Source organism: Dama dama, chromosome 20 (assembly GCF_033118175.1).
Source record: "Dama dama isolate Ldn47 chromosome 20, ASM3311817v1, whole genome shotgun sequence".
Classification (NCBI taxonomy): domain Eukaryota; kingdom Metazoa; phylum Chordata; class Mammalia; order Artiodactyla; family Cervidae; genus Dama; species Dama dama.
Genome location: NC_083700.1, coordinates 116,245,549 through 116,265,524, shown reverse-complemented (window position 1 = coordinate 116,265,524; position 19,976 = coordinate 116,245,549). Strand labels below are relative to the sequence as shown.

General features: G+C 63.2%; 1 protein-coding gene across 1 annotated transcript; it reads left to right on the top strand.

The window, feature by feature from the left end:
- The first annotated feature begins 10,083 nt into the window (after positions 1 to 10,083).
- MAB21L4 (mab-21 like 4) lies at positions 10,084 to 18,771 on the top strand. Its single transcript, XM_061122658.1, has 5 exons — positions 10,084 to 10,634; positions 13,570 to 13,795; positions 15,479 to 15,632; positions 16,283 to 16,639; positions 17,376 to 18,771. The coding sequence occupies exons 1-5, from the start codon at positions 10,151 to 10,153 to the stop codon at positions 17,466 to 17,468; spliced, it is 1,314 nt and encodes a 437-aa protein (XP_060978641.1). The 5' UTR covers positions 10,084 to 10,150; the 3' UTR covers positions 17,469 to 18,771.
- The last annotated feature ends 1,205 nt before the right edge of the window (positions 18,772 to 19,976 follow it).

The window sequence follows — 19,976 nt, the reverse complement described above, 5'->3', positions numbered from 1 at the left end:
GGACAGAGAGGCCTGGCATGCTGCGATTCATGGAGTCGCAAAGAGTCGGACACGACTGAGTGACTGAACTGAACTGTGCAGAGTGGAGGAAAGACTTGGTGCCTCCGTGATGTGGGGTCCAGCCCCATGGCCGTCACCTGCCAGCCATGGTCCCCCCACCAAGGAAACAGGATGAAAATCCCTACCTTGCTGGTGGTGGACTGGGGGCTGTGGGGTACAGGTGAAGAGGACGATATGGTCACAGAACTTGAAAAGGTCAGATTTCATTTCAATCCCAAAGAAAGGCAATGCCAAAGATGCTCAAACTACTGCACAATTGCACTCATTTCTCACACTAGCAAAGTAATGCTCAAAATCTGTCAAGCCAGGCTTCAACAGTATGCAAACTGAGAACCTCCAGATATTCAAGCTGGATTTAGAAAAGGCGGACAAACCAAAGGTCAAATTGCCAACATCCATTGGGTCATAGAAAAAGCAAGGGAATTCCAAAAAAACATCTATTGCTTCATTGACTACGCTAAAGCAATTGATTGTATGAATCACAACAAACTGTGGAAAATTCTTGGAGAGATGGGAATACCAGACCACCTTACCTGCCTCCTGAGAAACCTGTATGCAGGTCAAGAAGCACCAGTTAGAACCGGACATGGAACAATAGACTGGTTTCAAATTGAGAAAGGAGTATGTTAGGACTGTATATTGTCACCCAGTTTATTTAACTTCTGTGCAGAGTACATCATGCAAAATGCCTGACTGGATGAATCCCCAGCTGGAATCAAGATTGCCGGGAGAAATATCAGCAACCTTAGATATGCAGATGATACCACTCTAATGGCAGAAAGTGAAGAGGAACTGAAGAGCTTCTTGATGATGGTGAAAGAGGAGAGTGAAAAAGCTGGCTTAAAACTCAACATTCAGAAAACTAAGATCATGGCATCCAGTCCCATCACTTCATGGCAAATAGAAGGGGAAAAAGTAGAAACAGTGACAGATTTTATATTCGTGAACTCCAGAATCACTGCAGATGGTGACTGAAGCCATGAAATTCAAAGATGCTTGCTTCTTGGAAGAAGAGTTATGACAAACCTAGGCAGCATATTAAAAAGCAGAGACATCACTTTGCCGATAAAGATCAATCTAGTCAAAGCTATGGTTTTTCCAGTAGTCATGTATGTATGTGAGAGTTGGATCATAAAGAAGGCTGAGTGCTGAAGAATTGATTCTTTTGAGCTGCAGTATTAGAGAAGACTCTTGAGAGTCCCTTGGACAATAAGGAAATCAAACCAGTCAATCCTAAGGGAAATCATTGGAAGCACTGATGATGAAGCTGAAGCTCCAGTACTTTGGCCACCTGCTACAAAGAGCCAACTCATTGGAAAATACTCTGATGCTGGGGAAGATTGGAGGCAGGGGGAGAAGGGGATGACAGAGGATGAGATGATTGAACGCCATCATCAACTTAGTGAACGTGAATTTGAGCAAGTTCCGGGAGCTGGTGAAGGACAAGGAAGCCTGGCATGCTGCAGTCCATGGGGTCACAAAGAGCCGGACATGACTTAGTGACTGAACAACGCTAACTAAGCAGATAAACCAAACACAAAGCAACAAATATTACATGATTCCATTCATATGAGGTCCTAGAGTAGTAAAATCTGCAGTGATAGAAAGTAGGATGGGTACGAGGTCTGGGGGTGGGGTGGGGAGTTAGTGTTAGAAGGATGGATACCAGGGCTGGGGGAGGGGGTGGAGAGTTAGTGTTAATGGGAGCAGGGTTCAGTCTGGGAAGATGAAAAACTTCTGGAGGTGGTGGCGGTGATACTTGCACAATGCGAATGGGCTTAATGCCATTGAATTGTGCACTTAAAAGTGGCGAAAATGGTAAACTTTATGTGTTTATAATTTACCACAATTTGTTTTTCTGGAGAAGGCAATGGCAACCCACTCCAGTATTCTTGCCTGGAAAATCCCATGAACAGAGGAGCCTGGTGGGCTATAGTCCATGGGGTTGCAAAGAGTTGGACATGACTGAGCAAGCATACACACATAATTTACTACAATTTTTTAAGTGAAAATCTTTTTAAAAAACAAAGAAGACTAAATCAATGAGCTAAACACACATCTCAAAAATTGAGAAGAACAACAATCCAAAGAACTGAAAAGCAAAGGAAAAATAAATACATAAATCAATGAAACAGAAGACAAATACCATAAAGAAGACCCACAGCCACCAGTATCAGCAATGAAAACAGTGTCGATCGGGGGTGACTGACTCATCCGAGCCTGCCAGGGACTTGCTTGAACTTCACCCCAAAGTCCTGGGTCCCCAGGGATTCCTGGGTCTCAAACCCTCAGCACCGGGGGGCGGAAGGTTGCCCTGCCTCAGAATCTCAGGCTTCGGAAAGACAGTGAGGGGAGGTTAGGGACAACTCCAGGCAGCAAATCTGAAAATTAACACATAATGGACAAGTTCCTCGAAAAACACCACTACTCAAAATGTAACCCAAAAGAAAGAGCCTGAGCCTTCCTGAAACTTCTGACGGAACTGGGTCTAGAGTAACCGACCTTCCTGCCCGGGGCGCCTCTGCCCGTCGGCCTGTTCTGGTCCAGGCCCTCAGAGAGTGCAGCTCTAGGTGTGGGTGGGAGGCTGGGAGGGCCTCAGGGAGAGGCTGGCCGCAGCAGGCGGGGTGTCAGGGGCTCCGGGGGTGGGGGAGCCCTTCGGGTCTCGTCCCACGTGAGCCCCGTCCCCAGGCGGCGCCTTGCCCGGGCCCCTCGGCTTCTGTCTGCAGCTGGAGGGCTGGAGGAGCCGTCTCTCCTGCCATCTGTCTGGACGGCCTATCTGCGCACCTTTGGCGCCGGCCCGCCCATCTGCTTGCCCAGGAGTAATTGCCCTGAGATCTCAATCACTGCCATGCAGATGACAGATGCTGGCGGGTGGGCCACGCACTCCTGCCAGGGCTCCTCACGGCTTTCAGATGACAGCTTCCCGTGGGCAGCGGGAGCTGGGGCAGCCTTGTGTGCCACGCACCACTGCCCACTGCTGGACGTGGGCACCAGCATGTAGCCACAGCGACTTCAAGTCTCCAGCTCTCCTTCCCTGGAATCCCAAGCAGTGATAGATTGCCCTTCCCAGGGCGGAGCTGCCTGCCTGGGGCAGGGGGGTGTGAGCCGCCCTCCCTCCCCTGGCCGCGCCCCAGCCCGGTCGGCCAGCGCTCACCTCTGGCTGGCCTCACGGGAGCCGGACAGACAGTGCCACCCAGGGCCACCGTGCTTGCCTTGTGTGTCACCTGATTCAAATATCCTGCCGTTGTCCCTGCCTGTCCCACGTCTGCACACATGACCCCACCGCGTGATCTAATCCCAGCACAGCCGTGGGCACTGACTCTTCCCTGAGGACCCGTCTGCTTGTCTGGGGCCGTGTCACCCCCTGCAGCATAGTTCTGGGCTTCTAATCACTGGGTTAATAAACGGCTCTGAGTCAGCTGATTCCCAGGGGTTCACTGGGATCCCCAGGGGGTGAAGCAGGGTGGGGATGGGCTGGCTCTGATGGCTGGAGCCAGGCGACGGCGGGGGTCGGGGTGTGGGGCTCTTAAGGGTGGGATGGCAGGGCTGGGCACTGGGCTGCAAGTCAGGAGTGAAGGGGGAACGTTGGGGGTGAGGCCTTGTTGCTGTGATTTTTGTCACCCAGGTGCGGGCCATAAAGAAAGACAGAACCAGGACTTCTGGGCCTCACGGAACAGACCCTGGGATGGGCCACACCCACCTCTGGGCCCACAGCTCTCCAGGAAGGCCCGCTGACTCCCACACTTTGCCACCAAGGCAGCAGTGAGCCAGACTGTTGGGGTGGGAGGGTCCTCCATCTCCCCCACCCCCAGTGTGCAGGCAGCAGGCCTGGGGCGCAGAGAGGGGGGCTGGCTGCCCGAGTTCACACAGTACAGATCGGGGGGCTGGGCCTGGGTGGAGGTCCCCAGCCTCCAGTTTAGACTCTCCCCAGGCTCTGTCCTATTGGAGTCTGCATGTGTGTGCACCTGTGTGTGCTCATGTGTCTGTGTGTGTGTGTGCACCTGTATGTGCTCGTGTGTCTGTGTGTGTGTGTGCACCTGTGTGTGCTCGTGTGTCTGTGTGTGTGTGCTCCTGTGTGTGCATGTTCTCCTGTGTGTGTGCGTGCATGCAGTCACTCTCTGTTCGCGCTGACCACGTGAGCATGTGAAAAGTACCCCTTGCAGCCGGGGAGGTGTGGTCTTTCTGTCCAGGGTCCCTTCCCTCCCAAGGGACCTTCAGCCCCCGCTCCCAGGAGGGTGCTGGAGGGTGGCCACAGCACTGACCTTGATCACCACGTCCAGCCCCAGCCGGGACCGCTCAGCAGAGTCCCCGTTGCCTGGCTCACTGGAGGCGGAACTCATCACGGGCTGGTGCACAGGGCCCAAGAGAAAGCAGGGGCTCTTTGGCCCGAGACTCTCCACCTGGGACCTTGGCTGGGCCGGGACCTGTGTCCGAGCACTGGCCCCACACCCGGGCAGCACCTGGCTCCTCTGTCCTGGACGCCCAGCTTCCCCTCTGAGTTGGCAGGACAGTGTGGCTGACTGAACCCATAGGTGTTGCTGCAGCAACCGCGACGCTGAGGGCTTGGTTTCCCTGGAAACAGGAGGGCGGCTCTGTTGCCATGAGGACCAAGGAACGCTGTTGTCCAGAAGCCGATTCCCTGGAGACCTGGAGACGCCCTGGGTGAAGCTGTCTGAGTGACTACATGGGGGAGGGGCTGGCCTCTCCCCCAGACCCCCACCCATGCAGGGAAGGGCCCTAGCCCTCTGCTGGGCAGTTGCCGGGGAGGAGTTGTGTGCTTGGGGGCCACACACAAGGGGGTCCCTGGGCAGTGAGGGCCGCGCTGCGGCCCTGACCACCTGCCCTGGCCCGGCCCGTGGCCGCCCTGGCCCTGTGCACTGCTCCCCCACGGAAGCAGGCACCTCACCCCGTTCTTGTCCTGCACTGCGTCTACAGTCACCCGCAGACTCCCCAGGGACAGTGCAGACTCCCCGTGGGCCCAGCTATGCTGGGCCCACATGTGGACAGGGACCACAGGGGCTGGGTGACGGCTGGGGAAGTGGAAGCAGAACTGGTTGGCCTTGCCTGGCCCCGGGGACCCCAGAATTTTCCACCCTTGACCTAGACCCTCCCCTAGAGGAAGAGACCTCAAAGTCTCAGCAAAGTGCTGACTTCCTTGGCTTAGGCCACTCAGGCTCCCAGACAGCCGTGCAGATGGCGGGGGGCGGGCCGGCTGTGGATGCGACGCCTGGCCCCGACGTGTCCTCTGAAGGCGAATCACATGCAGCCCCAGGGAAGGCTGGAGTCCCTGTCCTACCCTCGCAGCCTCCAGGCCAGCCCCGCTGTGATCGGCTGGGATCTGACTGGCGGGGCTCCTCCGTGACCCCATCCCCGGGCCCTGGGCCTCCTCATGCCCCCGGCAGGTGAGTGCGGGACAGCTGGGGACGGCCAGGGACTGCTCACGACAGGAGTGGCTCCCCTGGCAGCTGGGACCCCGCTGACCTTGGTCTGAGGCCTCTGGGGCTGTGTCCCCTGCAGGTGCTGGACAGAAGCTGGCCTGTGAGCCCTGCTGTGGCACCAAAACACAGCCAGTCCTGGACGCTGGGGCGCAGGCTCGGGCACCGGCCGGAACCGCTGACCCTCTCGCTGCCCAGCGGCCCTAGCCGCTCAGAGTCGGCACCTCCGGCCAGCCTGGCCCTCTGTCCACGCTTGAGGCTGTGTGTGACACTCTGTGGGATTGGGGTGCTGCTGGGAGGCTCACGCTTAGGGACACTGCCTGCCAGCCTCTCGGGGTCCTCCGAGCGGGCCCTGGTGCGCCATGGGAGTCGGGCCTCAACTCCTCCCATCTCTGTGCAGCTCTGGGGCCTCCCATGACATCCAGGCCACTGCCCAGAGACTGCGGGGGACCACCAGCCCTGGTTTTCCAGGGCGTTTCCAGCCAGGGGGAGGTCCCGAGAGGCCCCAGGAGCAGAGCCCAGCTGTGTTTGTCCACTCAGAGAGCTGCCTGAGGGTGCTGCTGTGGGCAGGCTCGGGGGCTGGTCTTGGGGAAGGGGAGTAGGAGTGACTTGTGGACCCCGCCTTCCGACACCCGCTCTCATGGGGCGGGAGCAAGGAAACGTGATCCTCAGTTTTCTGCTACCTCTTGGTCACAACAAAAACATACTGAAAAGAAAAACAGGAGCAACCCCTATCTGCCCACAGACCTGGATGCAAATTCTTCCCCCGCCCCCCGCCGCCCGGCACCTTCAGAAGAGAGCTGGTCGACTCTTGGGTCGGGCTGTGCAGTTGACGCGGTGTCCTAGGGGAGGGTTTGGAGGATGAAGTGGCCACCTGCTCCAGCAACTCTTGCCTGGAGAATCCCACAGGTGGAGAAGCCTGGCGGGCCACAGTCCACGCGGTCGCCAAGAGTCGGACAGGACTGAGCGACAGGCCCTGGGCTGACTGATCGGCCTGGACGGGAGCTGGGCCGCCCTGGGCTGCCCTGACGGTGGTGCTCCTCTCCCTGGGCCTGAGAGGGCGTCTGCCGGGGCCCCCGTCTCACCCGTTCCTCCCCGCACCGTGACGGGGCCCTAAGAGCCCTCCTCTCACCACAGGCCTTGCCCACCCCATTTGTCTGGACCCGCCCAGCTCCCTTCCCGCCTGGGAAACCTTCATGGCTCAGCTGTCCACTGCCCACTTGCTAGGGGCAGGGGTTTCCTTCCTGGGGACCGTTGCTGGTCGCCCGCACGCCAGCTTCTCCTTGAGGGGTCCCAGTGTCCACAAGCACCCGGACGGCTCGCCCCCTCAGGGCTCTGCAGCCCCTGCTGGACAGACGGACGGGGCCTCACACCTCAGCCCCACCCCCGCTCCTGCCCGCACGGGCTTCTTGAGGCTGCTTCTGGACACGAGGGCCTTCCGGCTTCTCTGTGAACCTCGGGGCCGATTGGCCCAGCACCCCCTTGCACACCCAGTCCTGCGTGTCCCTCATGCTCACGCCAGGGCTGGGTACTCTGGGAGAAGAGGACACAGCCAGGCAGCCGGCTGGCTCCTGGGGGCTGTTGGCCTCCCCTCCACCCACTGTGCCCCTCCCGGCCGCCTGCAGAGCCTCCAAGGCTGACAGGTGGTCAGGGGGACGGTGCCCGGGCCGCGGGCAACAGGGACAGTGGCAGATCCTGCCACAGTGTGGGGGAATGCCTTCAGGAGACCAGGCTCAGCCTTGCGGGCAGGGCACCCCTGCACACACGTCTGCCGTCCAGTCAGGTGGTGGACAGTGATATGGGCTGTGGCACGAATGGGCTGGAGCTGCGGGGACACAGAGGAGGCAGGCCAGGCTGGGTGAGGACCGGGGCCAGAGCCCTGGTCTGACCCCGGCCAGCTGGAGGGTGTCCAGGGCATGATTGCTGGCAGTGTCCTTCGGGGGCCCGGCCTCCCTCCTCTGCAAGCCCCTCCCCAGCTGGACTGTCTGTCACCTGTGCTGAGGCTGTGTGGGGGCCGCCGATCAGGAGCCTGTTGGGGGGGACACGCGCCCCTTCCAGCGCATGTGGGAATTCCTGAAATACGTGCTCCCGCACTGAGTTACGCTGAGAGGCGGAAGCAACACAAACACGCAGGCCGACCTGCCCTGCGCCTCCCGCCCACCGTGAGCTCGTCAGACCTGCTGGGGCACTGAGCATGCCTGCTCCCCTGGCTCCCGCGCCTCCGCGCTGGGGTGTGCGGGCTGGTGGTCCCGGGGTCTGCGGCCCGCCAGGTGGGCGCCTGCTCCCCTCTGTCCCTCTCATCTCTCCCTGCAGGGCGCGCACGTCCAGCTTCCCGGGACGTCCGCTCCACGTGTCCACAGTTCCTCTTGTTGCCAAGTGCCCGCGGCGTGAGCGCCTCTGGCCATCCAGGGACTCTGAGGAGGCCCTCCCTGTCGGGGGGCTCCAGGGGGAAGGGTGCGGCCTGAACTCACCCCGCTGGGGCCCCCATCCCCGCAGAGGTCTGGGAAAAGTAGGTGGGCCGGCTGGCAGCTGCATTGGGGGGTGCCTGGCAGGGAGTTGTCAGGGACTGTCAGGGGACCAGCCGGCCCGAGCCGCTCAAGGGGACACAGTAGTGGTCAGGGGTCAGGCAGGCAGGGCCTGAGGCTCGGCCAGAGATGGAAGAGAAGGTTCCTGGGACCGTGGACGCAGGGGTGACACCAGAGAGGCACCCGGTCAGGTTTGTCTCCTGGAGGGCCGGCCCCGACAGCTCAGGGCCAGGGACTGGAGGCCTGGGGAGACAGTCTGCAGGGGGCAGGGGCAGATCCAGGCCTCGCTGGGCAGAAGCAGCCACCCCTGAGACCAGAGAGAGGCGGGGAGAACCCTCTGAGGGAGGTTGGAGATGCACGTTGACTTTGCTGGGTACAAGGGGGTCTGCCAGACCCTGGGGCACATGGGCCTGGGCGTGGGGTGTTGGGAGCAGGGGCGCCAGCAAAGGGTGGGCACGGGGAGGGTGAGGAGTGTGCACAGCCAGCCTCCGGCCCTTCAGGGTCGCTGGCCGGGAGCGGCTGGAGCCCTGGGCGGGGAGGGCCCCTGCCCCAGGGTCCTTGAGTACAGAGCCCAAGGCGGCCCATTGGGCATGGAGTGGGCCTTCCTCGCAGCTCGGAGCTCTCGGCACTTTGGGCAGACAGGCGTCGCCAGGTCTCCTGGGCGAATTCAGGAGAGCTGTGAGATTCGTGGGAGGGTAACGCTGGAGCAGTGTGAGAATCCTTGAGTCACAGATGGTGGCTCCAGACGCAGGCAGGGCCCCTTGCCGAGGGTCGGGTCAGGGCGGAAGGGCCCCAGCGCCCCTCCCTGCAGGTGGCGCGGGAAGCAGGCAGGATGAGTGGGGTGCCAGGAGGGCTGCTAACCGCGTGGCCTTGAACCCCTGGAGCTGCCCTGGGGGAGGGGCAGGCATGCCCTGGGCTAACCCCGAGGGCAGGGCCGGCCAGGGCTGAGGATGCAAATCTGTTTTCTCTTGACTATCATGAGCTGCCTTGTGAGGTGGTGAGCTCCTCGTCCTGGGAGGTGTGGAAGCAGAGACACCCCCACGGGGGCTGCAGCTTCTTAGCGGGGTCTCCAAGCACCAGGAACAGAGTGCTTGATGTCAGTCCTGCCCATAGCACTGATACAGGCACAGTTCCCTGGGTGTCTCCGGGCGGGCCGGGGGCTCCCCTGGAGCACTGCAGGGACAGTGTTTCCAGATGCTTGGCCAGGTGTGAGCCCCATGTTCACTGTTTGCAGATGTTGCGGCGGCTGAACTCAGGTGCACGGCCAGCCTGGCGGGGTCCGGGGTGGACAGGGCAGGTCCCGATGCTGGTTGGGATTTGTGAAGCAGCAGGTGGGGCTGGACTGTGCTGGAGGGGGCGGCAGGGTGAGGCTGCCTAGGCTGGCCAGGCAGGCCCAGGGAGACACCCTCCGGAACCGGGCTTGGTCCAGCACCAGACCCCGGGGGTGATGGCTCCTCTCAGGCCGAAGGGCAGGCAGGTGGGAGGTGGGCCCCTCAGGGGTCCGAGGGCCTGGGGCTGGGTGCTGGGGCTGGACACGTGCCCTGCAGGAGGAGGAGGCAGCGGGTTTTGGCTCCCTGCTTTACTCGGGCACAGGTGCCTGAGGGGGGTGGTGTGCAGGTTGCCATGGAAACACAGCCTCGCGGCCTGGTCCTCAGAGAGAGGCTGCTGGGAGGTGGCCGCGGCAGTGGACAGCTCCCACTGAAGGGTCCGGCGCAGCCGTCGGCCTGCTCACCTCTCATCCGAGAGCGGGGATGGCCCATGTCCCACCCGGTTCTGTGGGGAGGCCCGCAGAGCCCCTGTGGCTGCCGCGATGGACATAAGGGTGGAAAGGGGGCGCCCGGGACAGGACAGCACGGGGTGGTGGGGGCCGGGCCCTGAGGGGCAAAGTCCCGAGCCTGGACGCCCTTGGGCCTGAGCCGTGGAGCCGCAGTGGCGGGAGGAAAGCCAGGCCCCGCCCACCCGCGACATTCCTAATTGCTGATGGCTGACTCACCCTCACTTCAAAGCCAGGGCGCCATTCGGCTACTTAGCCGCTGCACCCCGCCCGCCCGCCCGCCAGTCGCTGGTGGGAGCCGGCCGCGTGCAGCAGGCGCCTCCTCCCAGCCCGTTCCGCGGGCCGTGCCCGCAGCCATGGCCGAGCAGGTGCCCCTGTGGCACCACTACCTGCAGGCGCTGCGCTCGCGGGCACCGTCCCGGGCACAGGAGCACCAGCGCGCCGAGGACGTAGTGCTCACCCTGCTGGGGCGGGTGCACGCCCTGGACCCCCGCTTCCTCGTGGACTACTCCCGGGACCTGGAGGCCTTCCAGTTCGCCCTGCGCTCCTCGGAGGGCCCGCTGGACGTGGAGGTGCCCCTGTGGGTGGACGCCGAGGCCCTGGTGATTGAGGAGGTGGGGGCCGCCGAGGCGGGAGGCGGCCTGGGGTGCTGCCGCCTGGGCCTCCCCCGGGAAGCGGCCGGCCTGGAGCGCTGGAAGGCAGACGACGTCTTCGAGGCCTCCCTGGAGGGCAGCGCCGAGTGCTGCGGCCACATCGTGCCCGGCAAGGTCCTGCGGGTCCTCAAGGACCTGCTGGTGGCGGCCGTCGTGTACTGCAAGCACCACCACCTCATCTCACCAGGTGCGGGTGATCGCGCTGCACGCGTGTGTGCGAGGACGTGTCACTGTTCAGGGTGTGTGTGTGTAAGTGTGGGACTGTGGGATCTGAGGGCATGTGTGCGAACACGTGTGTGTGTGTGTAAGTGAGGGATGGCAGGCCCCTGAGTGCATGTGTAAACACACGTGTATGTATGTAAGTGTGAAACTAGGATTGTGAGTGCATGTGTATGTGTGTAAGTGTGGGACAGCAGGATTGTGAGCACATGTGTGAATACATGTGTGTAAGCATGGGATAGCAGGATGGTGAGTGCATGTGTGAACACGTGTGTGTGTGAGTGTGAAACTGTAGGATCATGAGTGCATGTTTGAGCACAAATGTGGGTGTGTAAGTGCATGCATGTGTGAGCATGTGTGCGTGTGTGTGCGTGTGGGACTGCGGGATCGTGAGTGCATGTGTGTGCACATGTGAGGGGCTGTGTGTGCTGGTGTGCATAGGCCTGTCTATGTACAGCTCAGTTGCTAGCTGGCCCTGGGCAGGTTCTGTGGGGAAACTTTCCAGTGAACTGGCTCTGGCCTCAGCATCTTCCTGGTTGCCCTGGTGATGTGATCTGATGGATGGGGGCCGTGGGCAGCACTCCTGACAGGCCCAGAAGTTGTGGGCCCCCTTCCAGCAGGGGCTGCCTGGACCTCAAGGGCACGGGAAGGACAGCCCAGCACGGCGGGTCCCTGGGTGATGAAGTGCATCCTCCAGGGGGTCAGGGCCGAGGGGCAGGGCCTGGGAAACAAGACAGGGGGTGCGGCTTCCCCGGGAGGGGACAGGCACGAGGCACTGTGGCTGTCACCTGGAGTCCTCTTGTCCCCACATCAGCGAGTGGGATGGCAGCCCACCCAAGGGGTGCTGACCTGCCCTGGGCACCCAGCTTACGGAGCTCAGGTCTGACCGTACATCCAGGCTCAGGTCCTGCAGGTTCCGGGGGAGCCAGGTGTCTGTCTGCAAGCTGATGTGAAGGGGAGGCTGCCCACCCGGCCCCCACAGGCCTGCTGCAGGCTGATGGCAGACGCGCCTCTCTGGGCCGGCGCTCCTGAGCTCAGCCCTGCCTGCGTCTTGTCCGGTCCCCTCTGAGCCTCGCAGTGACCGCCGGCAGCTGGGCAGGGCTCTTCCCTTCTTCCTCCGTCCCGCGGGGCCCAGTGGCCAGGCCCCTCCTCCCCACCCGCGCTTCCTGCTGCGGGAAATTCCAGGCGTTGCTTCTGACACTTGCCTTAAAAGGGAAGCGGCAGCCCAGGTGCAGGGGTTCAGGCCGCCCCCACCCTGGGAACCGGTGAGACGGGCCGGGCCGAGGTGGGGAGTGCCAGGGACGGTGGGTGCGGCTGGCTGCCTTCCAAGCCACCTCTCTGTGAACAAAGGCAGATGAGGAAGTGAAACTGCCCAGGTGTCTGCACTATAGGGGCCTCCAACCACGCTGAATGGGATGGCCTTGGGGTCCCTGGGCCCCTTCCCCACTCACCTGGTGGGGAGATGGGCCCTGCAGGGGACAGATTGGCCCTGGGGCAGGGCCAGGACCTGCTCTGGGCGGGGTCCCAGAAGGTGGCCCAAGAGCTGCCCTGCTGGAGGTTGTGGGGGAGGGGTCTTCGTATGGGGGTGAGGGGCACGCAGGCTCCCCCCTGAACCCCGGGGGACTGTGGAGGGCCCAGGGCGGGCGGAGCAGAGTGTAAGGTGCCACGCATCCGGCTCCTGGGGGGCTCCTGGGCTCACCAGCGCCAAGACCGTCCTCCAGGGCACGTGCTGGGGACTCCCTTTGGGACCTGATGACCCGCCCTCCGGGCCCCAGCAGGCCAGCCCCTGGCCTCTGGCCTGGCACCCTCTCTGGGCAGCGCTGGGAGGGCAGGGGAGGCCTCTCCTCACCCAGGCCGCACACAGAGCCCGTCCCGCTGCCCTGAGAGCGCCTGCTCTCTCCGGGTTGTGTGTGTGTTTGGGGGAAGGGACACCATGGAACGTCCCCTCCTGGTGGTCTGCGGCACTTTTCAGGGCCATGGGTGCCAGGCTGGGCCCCTTGGGGTCTGGGGGGGAGGGGCCGTGGAAAGCAGGTCAGGTAGAATGTGAAGAAGGAGGCGGGCTCCGGTGCCCGGCCTGCATGTCCGGTGGGGTCCAGGGCCTCCTCCTGGCTGAGCCTGCGCCCAGCCAGCTCCTCACCACCCAGGCTGCAGGGCCACTGGGCACTCACCCAGGGCCTGGCCCTTCCTGGACGGGTCACAGGTGGAGCCTGGAGGGCGCTCTCGGGTCACATAGGGGTGCGGGGGTGGGAAGTGGGGAGCAGGAGGGCCTGATCAGGGGACATCCAGCCACAGCCAGGCCCCCTCCCTCGGGGTCTGGAGCTGGAACACCACAGAGGCCGCCCCACCCTCCAGAGGACCCGCAGGGTCTCCAGGCTGTGGGGAGGGTGGGACCCGACCTCCAGCAACCCAGGGTGTCCCCAGCAGAGGGGCTGCTATGACCTGCCAGCCCGGGGTTAGGGGCCCATGGGTCCAGGAAAGGGGTGCTGAGACAACCAGGGACTGGGGGTGCACTGTGTGTCCCGGGGCGTGGGGCGCAGCCTTAAAATCAGCCTCTTCGAGCCAAGGGTTAGGAATCTCCTCCAGACCCCAGGGACTTGGCGGCCTGAGCAACAGAAGCTCATTTCCTCCGTGTTCTGGAGGCTGAGGTCCCAGGTCACAGGGTAACGGGGTCCATAGCCTGGTTTCACTGGGGGCACCCCTGGACTAGACATCCACCCCCCAGCATCCTCCTGTGGGCTTTTCAGGGAGCAGATCCCGACGTTTGTTCCGTGAGCATGTCTCACTGGGTCAAGGCCCCCTCACGGCCTCAGTGTACCTTGCTAGAGGCACCGCCCAAGGCGCAGGGGTTGGGGTTCGGAGGCCGGCCCGGGAGAGGGGCTGGCTTAGCAGGTGGCCCATTGCAGGCTCCCTGAGCGTGGACAGCCTGAGGGAGGAGCAGCTCGGCCTGTCCCTGCGGGTGTCCAGCGGCTGGAGGACACTCTGCTTCAACGTGGTGCCCGTGGTGCGGAAGAGGCTCAGGGTGCCCGCCCTGGAGGGGGCCCGGCTGGTGCCGGGGTTCCCTGAGGGTGCCCTGCGAGGGATCGTCCGCCAGAAGGCGGCCCTGGTGCCAGCCAGCGCGGAGCTCTGGAGGTAGGACGCGCTCCAGGTGTGTGGGGCCCCGGGGAGCCGGCGGGAGGGGCGGCCCGTCACCCCTCTGTCCCCCGACTCCAGGCAGAGGGGCCTGCGGGGGTACCCTCCGCCTCTGCCCCAGGCTCCTGAACAGTGCTGCCATTGCGGTTGCGGGGATCCCACCAGACTGCTTGCCCCCAACTGCCGGCTCCTCGCCTCTCGGCGCTAGGGAACGGGGAGGCGTCCTCTGTCCCCCTGGGGAGGGGGTGCTGTCAGGAACCAAGGGGGAACTCGGAACTCTGGGGGGCTGTCCTGGGCGGCCTCCTCCACCACCCCTCCGGCGCCTTCCCTTCAGGTGGGACAGTGGCAAGGGCCAGGGGACTGATCTCGGCTGCAGGGCAGCTGGGAGGGCCCTCGCGGGAGGGCGGTCAGTGTCTGAGGAGAGGCATTGGCCCTGGGCTCTGCCCTTCCCAGACGCGCATCCCCCACCGTGAGGGAGGGGACAGCTCCCACCTGGGCTGTTCGCCTGCAGGCCCTCCCACTGGCCCTGGAGCCCCCGCAGCCCCACCTCGGGTCCCGGGTCCCTCCCAGGAGCCTGTGCTCAGGAAGGGCGGCCCGTCCTGCAGGGAAGGGGGGCCACCTTGGTGTCTGTGGGGGGCAGGGGGCACGGGGCTGAGGCTGAGCTCCCCTCAAACCCAGGGCTGGGGACCGGGTCCTATCCTGACCTGACCCGGCGCCTGGAGTGCAGGGTCACCGTGCTCTGCCTGGGTGACTCACCCCAGCTCCTGGGGCTGGGGACACTTGTAGGAACGAGGCGCGGCTGCATAAGCAGGGCTCACTCTCACAGTCCAGCTGATGCTTGGACGTGGATGACGATCATCAGGTTGGTCGTGCCCTTCTGTGGTTCTCTGCCCCGAGGGAGTCCCAGCGGAGAGCCCATGAGCCCCACCCAGGCCTCCTCAGCTGAGCCAGCTTGCCCAGAGCAGGGGCTGCGTCCAGGCTGACCCCTGCCCATAGAGGGAAGAGAATTGCTGAGCTGGGCGGAGTCACTTTTCATGAGTAAATGGGGACATGGCCTGTCCTGTGACATACCCACCACAGATCAGGGCGTGCGGGCCGGTGACCGTCCAGCATGGAGACCCCCCAGGGAGGAGGGGCTCACAAGACACCGGTTTCCACCTTTCCAGTCCACTCAGCGAGCACCTCTGGCATGTGATGCCCACACTGTGGGCATTGCCGCAGGGCCAGATTCTGTGTGTGCAGCAGCCAGGGGGTCTGGGTTTCCCAAATGGCACCTGTAGGGGAGACGCCACCTGCCCGGCCTGGGAGATTCACCCGGCCCCTGCCCGCCCACCCAGAGCTGCTGCTTCACCCCTGGTGGGTCACAGTGGTATCTGCCTGCCCACACGAAGAGGCCTGGATGTGCCTGGGGGCACCCAGCTGCCCCCCACATTCTGGGCCTAAGCTTCTACCTGGGAATGGGACTTTCCGCCCCTGAGGGCCCATCAGGAGTGGTTCCTGAAAAGTGCAGGTGTGGGCCGTGAGTGCCAGGCCAGCCCCTGTGTGGCCTGTGCCATCCCATGGTGCTCAGACGGCCACAGAGGCAGGGGGCCATCCTTTCTGAGGATAGGCTGGGCAGGCACGTGCCTGGACGCCTGAGTGGCCCTGGTGCTGACCGCCCACGGTATGTCTGTCGGGCTCCAGGGTCTCCACTGACTACCTGCTCACCAGGCTGCTGGGGGCGCTGGGCTCCCTCCGGGGCCACCGCCTAGACAGCCTCTCCATCCTCGACCGGGTCAACCATGAGAGCTGGCGGGACGGCGGCCGGAGCCCCGGCCTGACCTTCGGCCACTTGAAGGTTTGTGGTCCCCGCGTGGCCTCTCCTGGGCCTGTGTGAAGGGGGAGTGGCTGGGCTGGGGGCCTGGGGTCTCCTCTGAGGGCCAGCAGTCGGGGGGGGGGGTGCTGCTCCCCGCCTGGGGTGGGGCTTGGGGAGGACCTGGCGGGAAGGTTACTGTGAGCCCCACTGTGACCCACTTGCCCCCCACCCCAGGCCTCCATGCCCCTCTCCCCAAAGGGGCTGCTAGCTTCTGAGGGGGTCCTTTGGGGTCTCACACTCTGGCTCAGTGAGCAAGAGGGGGTGTGCGGCAGGGGGTGCCAAGCGACAGGAAGGGCCCCTGGCCGGGGCTCGGGGTGGGGGAGGAGGAAGTGCTGGGTGGGGGCAGATAAGTCTATTCTGGTGGCTTTGAGATGGATCCAGGCATCCTGGACTCACAAAGAGGGCGGGGATGATGCCACCGGGCAGGGCACTTTGTGTAGGGCTGCGGGGCATCAGTAGGAGTTCGTGCAGGACGGGGCACGTGGGAAAGGCTCAGAGGATGGTGGGAGCCTCAGAACACCCTGAGCTTGACCCCAGGGAGAAGAGGGGCGTCAGGGTGGGGGCCGCTGGGACGCCCGGGGAGGCGCGGTGGGCCGGGCCTCCCCTGGCTGGGCTGACCCGGTGCCCCGCAGACGGTGCTGCTGTGGGCTGCCACGCTCTTCCCCGCGCCCGAGGACTGGGCGGAGCTCCAGGGCGCTGTGTACCGCCTGCTGGTGGTGCTGCTCTGCTGCCTGGCCACCAGGAACCTGCCGCACTTCCTGCACCCCGAGCGGAACCTGCTGCAGGACGCGGGCCTGGACCTGGGCGCCCTCTACCAGCATGTCGAGCACTTCGCCAGCCAGCCCGAGGCCGCCCTGCGCATCCACGCCACCCACCTGGGCCGCAGCCCCCCGCCACGCGTGGGCAGCGGGCTCCGGGCGCTCCTGCAGCTGCCCGCCAGCGAGCCCGCCTACTGGGCCACTGCCTACTTCGACGTCCTGCTGGACAAGGTGGGCGCAGAGGCTGGGGGACCCGGCAGGTGTGGGGTCACGGTGGGTGAGGACGGAGCCCTGCTGTGTGAGCCCCGGTCAGGAGCTGAGGAAGGTGGGGCAGGCCAGTGCCTCGCTGGGGCAGTGCAGCAGGGGCATCTGTCGGGCTCAGAGAAGCTGTGAATGCCCCCAGCCGCCAGGGACCTCAAGGGCCAAGGGCCCATCTCTGGGAACCAGGCCGTCTGGGCCTGCCCCTGGCGCCCCCGAACCGCCCACAAACCCACACCGGACAAGTGCTCAGAGCCCCATCTGCCCCCAGGCTCCACTCCTGGTGACAGAGTGCGGCTGCCCCGGGCGTCCTGGGGACAGCTTCCTGCTGCTCCCCTGGGCTCGGGGGTCCCTCGGCCATGCCCGCGTCCCTCTACCGGCTCTGCTAGTCTCCCTGCCCCCGCCCCACAGAGCCCCTCCGGCTCCTGTCCCCCAAGGCCAGTTCTCACCCCACCTTGACAGCCCACACAGGCTCCTTCCAGGGTGCGTGGGGGGCGGGGCAGTGCACGCGGAGCTCTCAGCCAGCACCCCGGGGGGGCTTCCCTGTGTCAGGCCCGTCCAGGGAAGGGCCCGGGAGAGGGGGCCCCAGGTGTGTCCACCCTCAGGGAGGACTGCACAGGTGAAGACCCAGAGGGAGGAGGCTGGAGACCAGGGAGCGCCCGACGGACCCCCGACGGCCCATGACCCTGCTGTCCCGCCCCACCCACAGTTCCAGGCCTTCAACATCCAGGACGAGCAGCGGGTCTCGGCCATGCAGAGCGTCTTCCTGAAGACCAAGACTCTGGATGCTGAGGATGGCTGAGCTGGGCGCCGGCTCACTGCCCTCTGCTGGGCTGCACCGCCCACGGAGCCTCTGGGAACGTTTGGAGGAGGGAACGGGCTTCACCTGGAGTGGATTTGGGGGTGGAGGGCCTTTGTCCCCAGGGCCCACCTGCGCCTGTCCAGGGTCAGCCCCGAGGGGTCTGAGTGTGCTGGACAGTGGGTCTCGGAGGCCCCGGGGTGAAGGTGCTGTGCGCTCTGGGTGACGTCATCAAGACCGAGCGCTGGGAGGCCTCGGGGGGCCAGGAGCTTATCCGCACCTGCGTCGTGTGCTGCTCCAGGTGGCGGGGCCTCTGATGTGTCCAGTGGGGCTGAGACCGCCTGCTTTCTGGACACATGAAGTGGAGAAGCTGTGTTCAGACATCCTTCTCTGTCCCTGTGATCGACCCCGGCCCGCCCCCAGTCCTCACCTGCTAGTTCATGAGGGAGCCACCCGCAGCCCCCCGCCAGCAGCACCATGGCAGAGGCACCCCTGCTGTGTGCGGGGGCTTCTCCCGACAGGTGGCGCCCCTGTCCCCGCCCGTCTCGGCCCTCGGCTGTTTCCACCTCTGTTCTCCCGTCAGCGCACTGCTGGCGGCCCGTAGCCCCTCACCCCACAGGGCTCCCACCCTCTGTGTGCCCTGGCCAGCAGGCGTTCTGCAGTCTTCACTCTGCCTGGAAGTGGCGTGGCTCCTGAGTTCTGAGCCACAGTCCACGCCCCGGGTCCTGAGAAGGTGGCTGCAAACCCCAGTGAGTCCGTGTGGCAGGCACCTCCCTGGACCTCCTCCGGAAAGTGGTCACACGCACGCTGCGGAGGGGACGCATGGGCCTCTCGGGAGGCCGTGGGACCCGGGGCCTGAGCTGACACTAATGGGAGGGGACACGGAATGCCCCCAGGCACACCTTGCGCCGTGCTGTGAGGCGGCAGCTGCAGAAGGTATTAGCTTTGTCCAGCCTGACTCGTAAGGGGCACAGTGGCCAGGCCCACCCTGTGTCATTTCTCTGATGTTGAGGTGGATGCGGGGGGCTGCACTCAGCAGGAGAAAGAGCTACAGCAGCAGGAAAGGCCAAGGGGAAGATGTTATAACCACCCATGCCCAGAGCCAAGAGTCCGGCAGAACGTACCAAAGGCCAGTGTCAGGACTTAGCGCCACTGTCAGAGACCTTGGCTCACCAGGGTGACCTCAGCTCAGAGGTCAAAATGAGAGGCTGAGATTGAGGGTGCCGCATACCTGTGGGGCAGGGGGCGTTTGGGAAACCTCTGCACCTTCCTCTCCCTTTTTCTGCGAACCTAAAACTGCTCTGAAAAGGGGTCTAAAGATAAATAAAAAAATAAAAATCTCCGTTGGATCACGGTGAACCGCAGGGGATTACATAAACAGAGCCAGGCCACACGCAGCCACCCAGGTGCTGCACTGTGGCTCCCTTCAGCGGGGCAGACGGCACGGCCTCGGGGGTCGCGGTGCCTGCCCAGCAGGGACTGCCCCCTTTCCAACCCCACGAGGGAGGGAGCTCACAGCAGCTTGCGGTCACGTGGGAGAGGCACCAGCATCACACGGCATGGCCCCAGACTGGCACTCACCCCCTGCTTGTGTCCCGACATAAGCCTGATGGAGCTTCATCGTCGGGACGACTTGTAGGAAGTCACGTGGGTTCACTGTACGGGAGGCGACCCGCGAATACACCTGGGGGCATGGGCTGGCAGTTCTGTGCATGCTGCTAGTCACCCTCACTCTGAAGGGCGGAGAAGTGACACTGAGCAAAATACGGCAAGCCCTCTGCACTGAAAACTAAGTATAATTTTTAGAGACCTACGTTAATGTTCATGAATGGGAATTTGTAGTTTTTTATTGGTTTCCATTCATCTTGGTACTTTTTTTGTTGTTCAGTCGCTCAGTCGTGTCCGACTCTCTGTGACCCCGTGGACTGCAGCACAACAGGCCTCCCTGTCCATCACCAACGTCTGGACTTTACTCAAACTCATGTCCATCAAGTCAGTCATGCCATCCAACCATCTCATCCCCTGTCATCGCCTTCTCCTCCCACTTTCAATCTTTCCCAGCATCAGGATCTTTTCCAATAAGTCAGCTCTTCACATCAGGTGGCCAAAGTATTGGAGGTTCAGCTTCAATAGATACATAGATTTACTGCAATTCCTACCAAAATTCCAATAAGCTATTCTGAGGAAACAGACAAGCTGACTCTAAAATGTATATGACTTCAAGCCTTACGACAAGGCTGACGTGCTGAAGACAGTGTGGTGTGGACACAAGGAGAGAGAAGCTCATTAATGCACGGGCACAGAGGCAGACCTCCACCTCTGGTCAGTTGGCAAAGGGGGCACGCCAACCACACAGGAGGGAAAGTCTGTCCAGCAAACATCGGAATGACTGGGTGTCCTCTGGATAAAAGTGGACCTTGACCCCTTCCCCACTCCATGCACAGGATCACCGAGAGGGGGTCATAACCTCAACAGAGAACTTGACGCCACAGGGCTTCTGGAAGAAAACCC

Bases quoted from the DNA above. Each gene is read 5' to 3' on its own strand.
- MAB21L4 (XM_061122658.1), top strand. From the start codon at position 10,151: ATGGCCGAGCAGGTGCCCCTGTGGCACCACTACCTGCAGGCGCTGCGC. The intron at 10,635-13,569 runs GTGCGGGTGATC...GGCCCATTGCAG, and splicing joins CCACCACCTCATCTCACCAG to GCTCCCTGAGCGTGGACAGC. The intron at 13,796-15,478 runs GTAGGACGCGCT...GTCGGGCTCCAG, and splicing joins GCCAGCGCGGAGCTCTGGAG to GGTCTCCACTGACTACCTGC.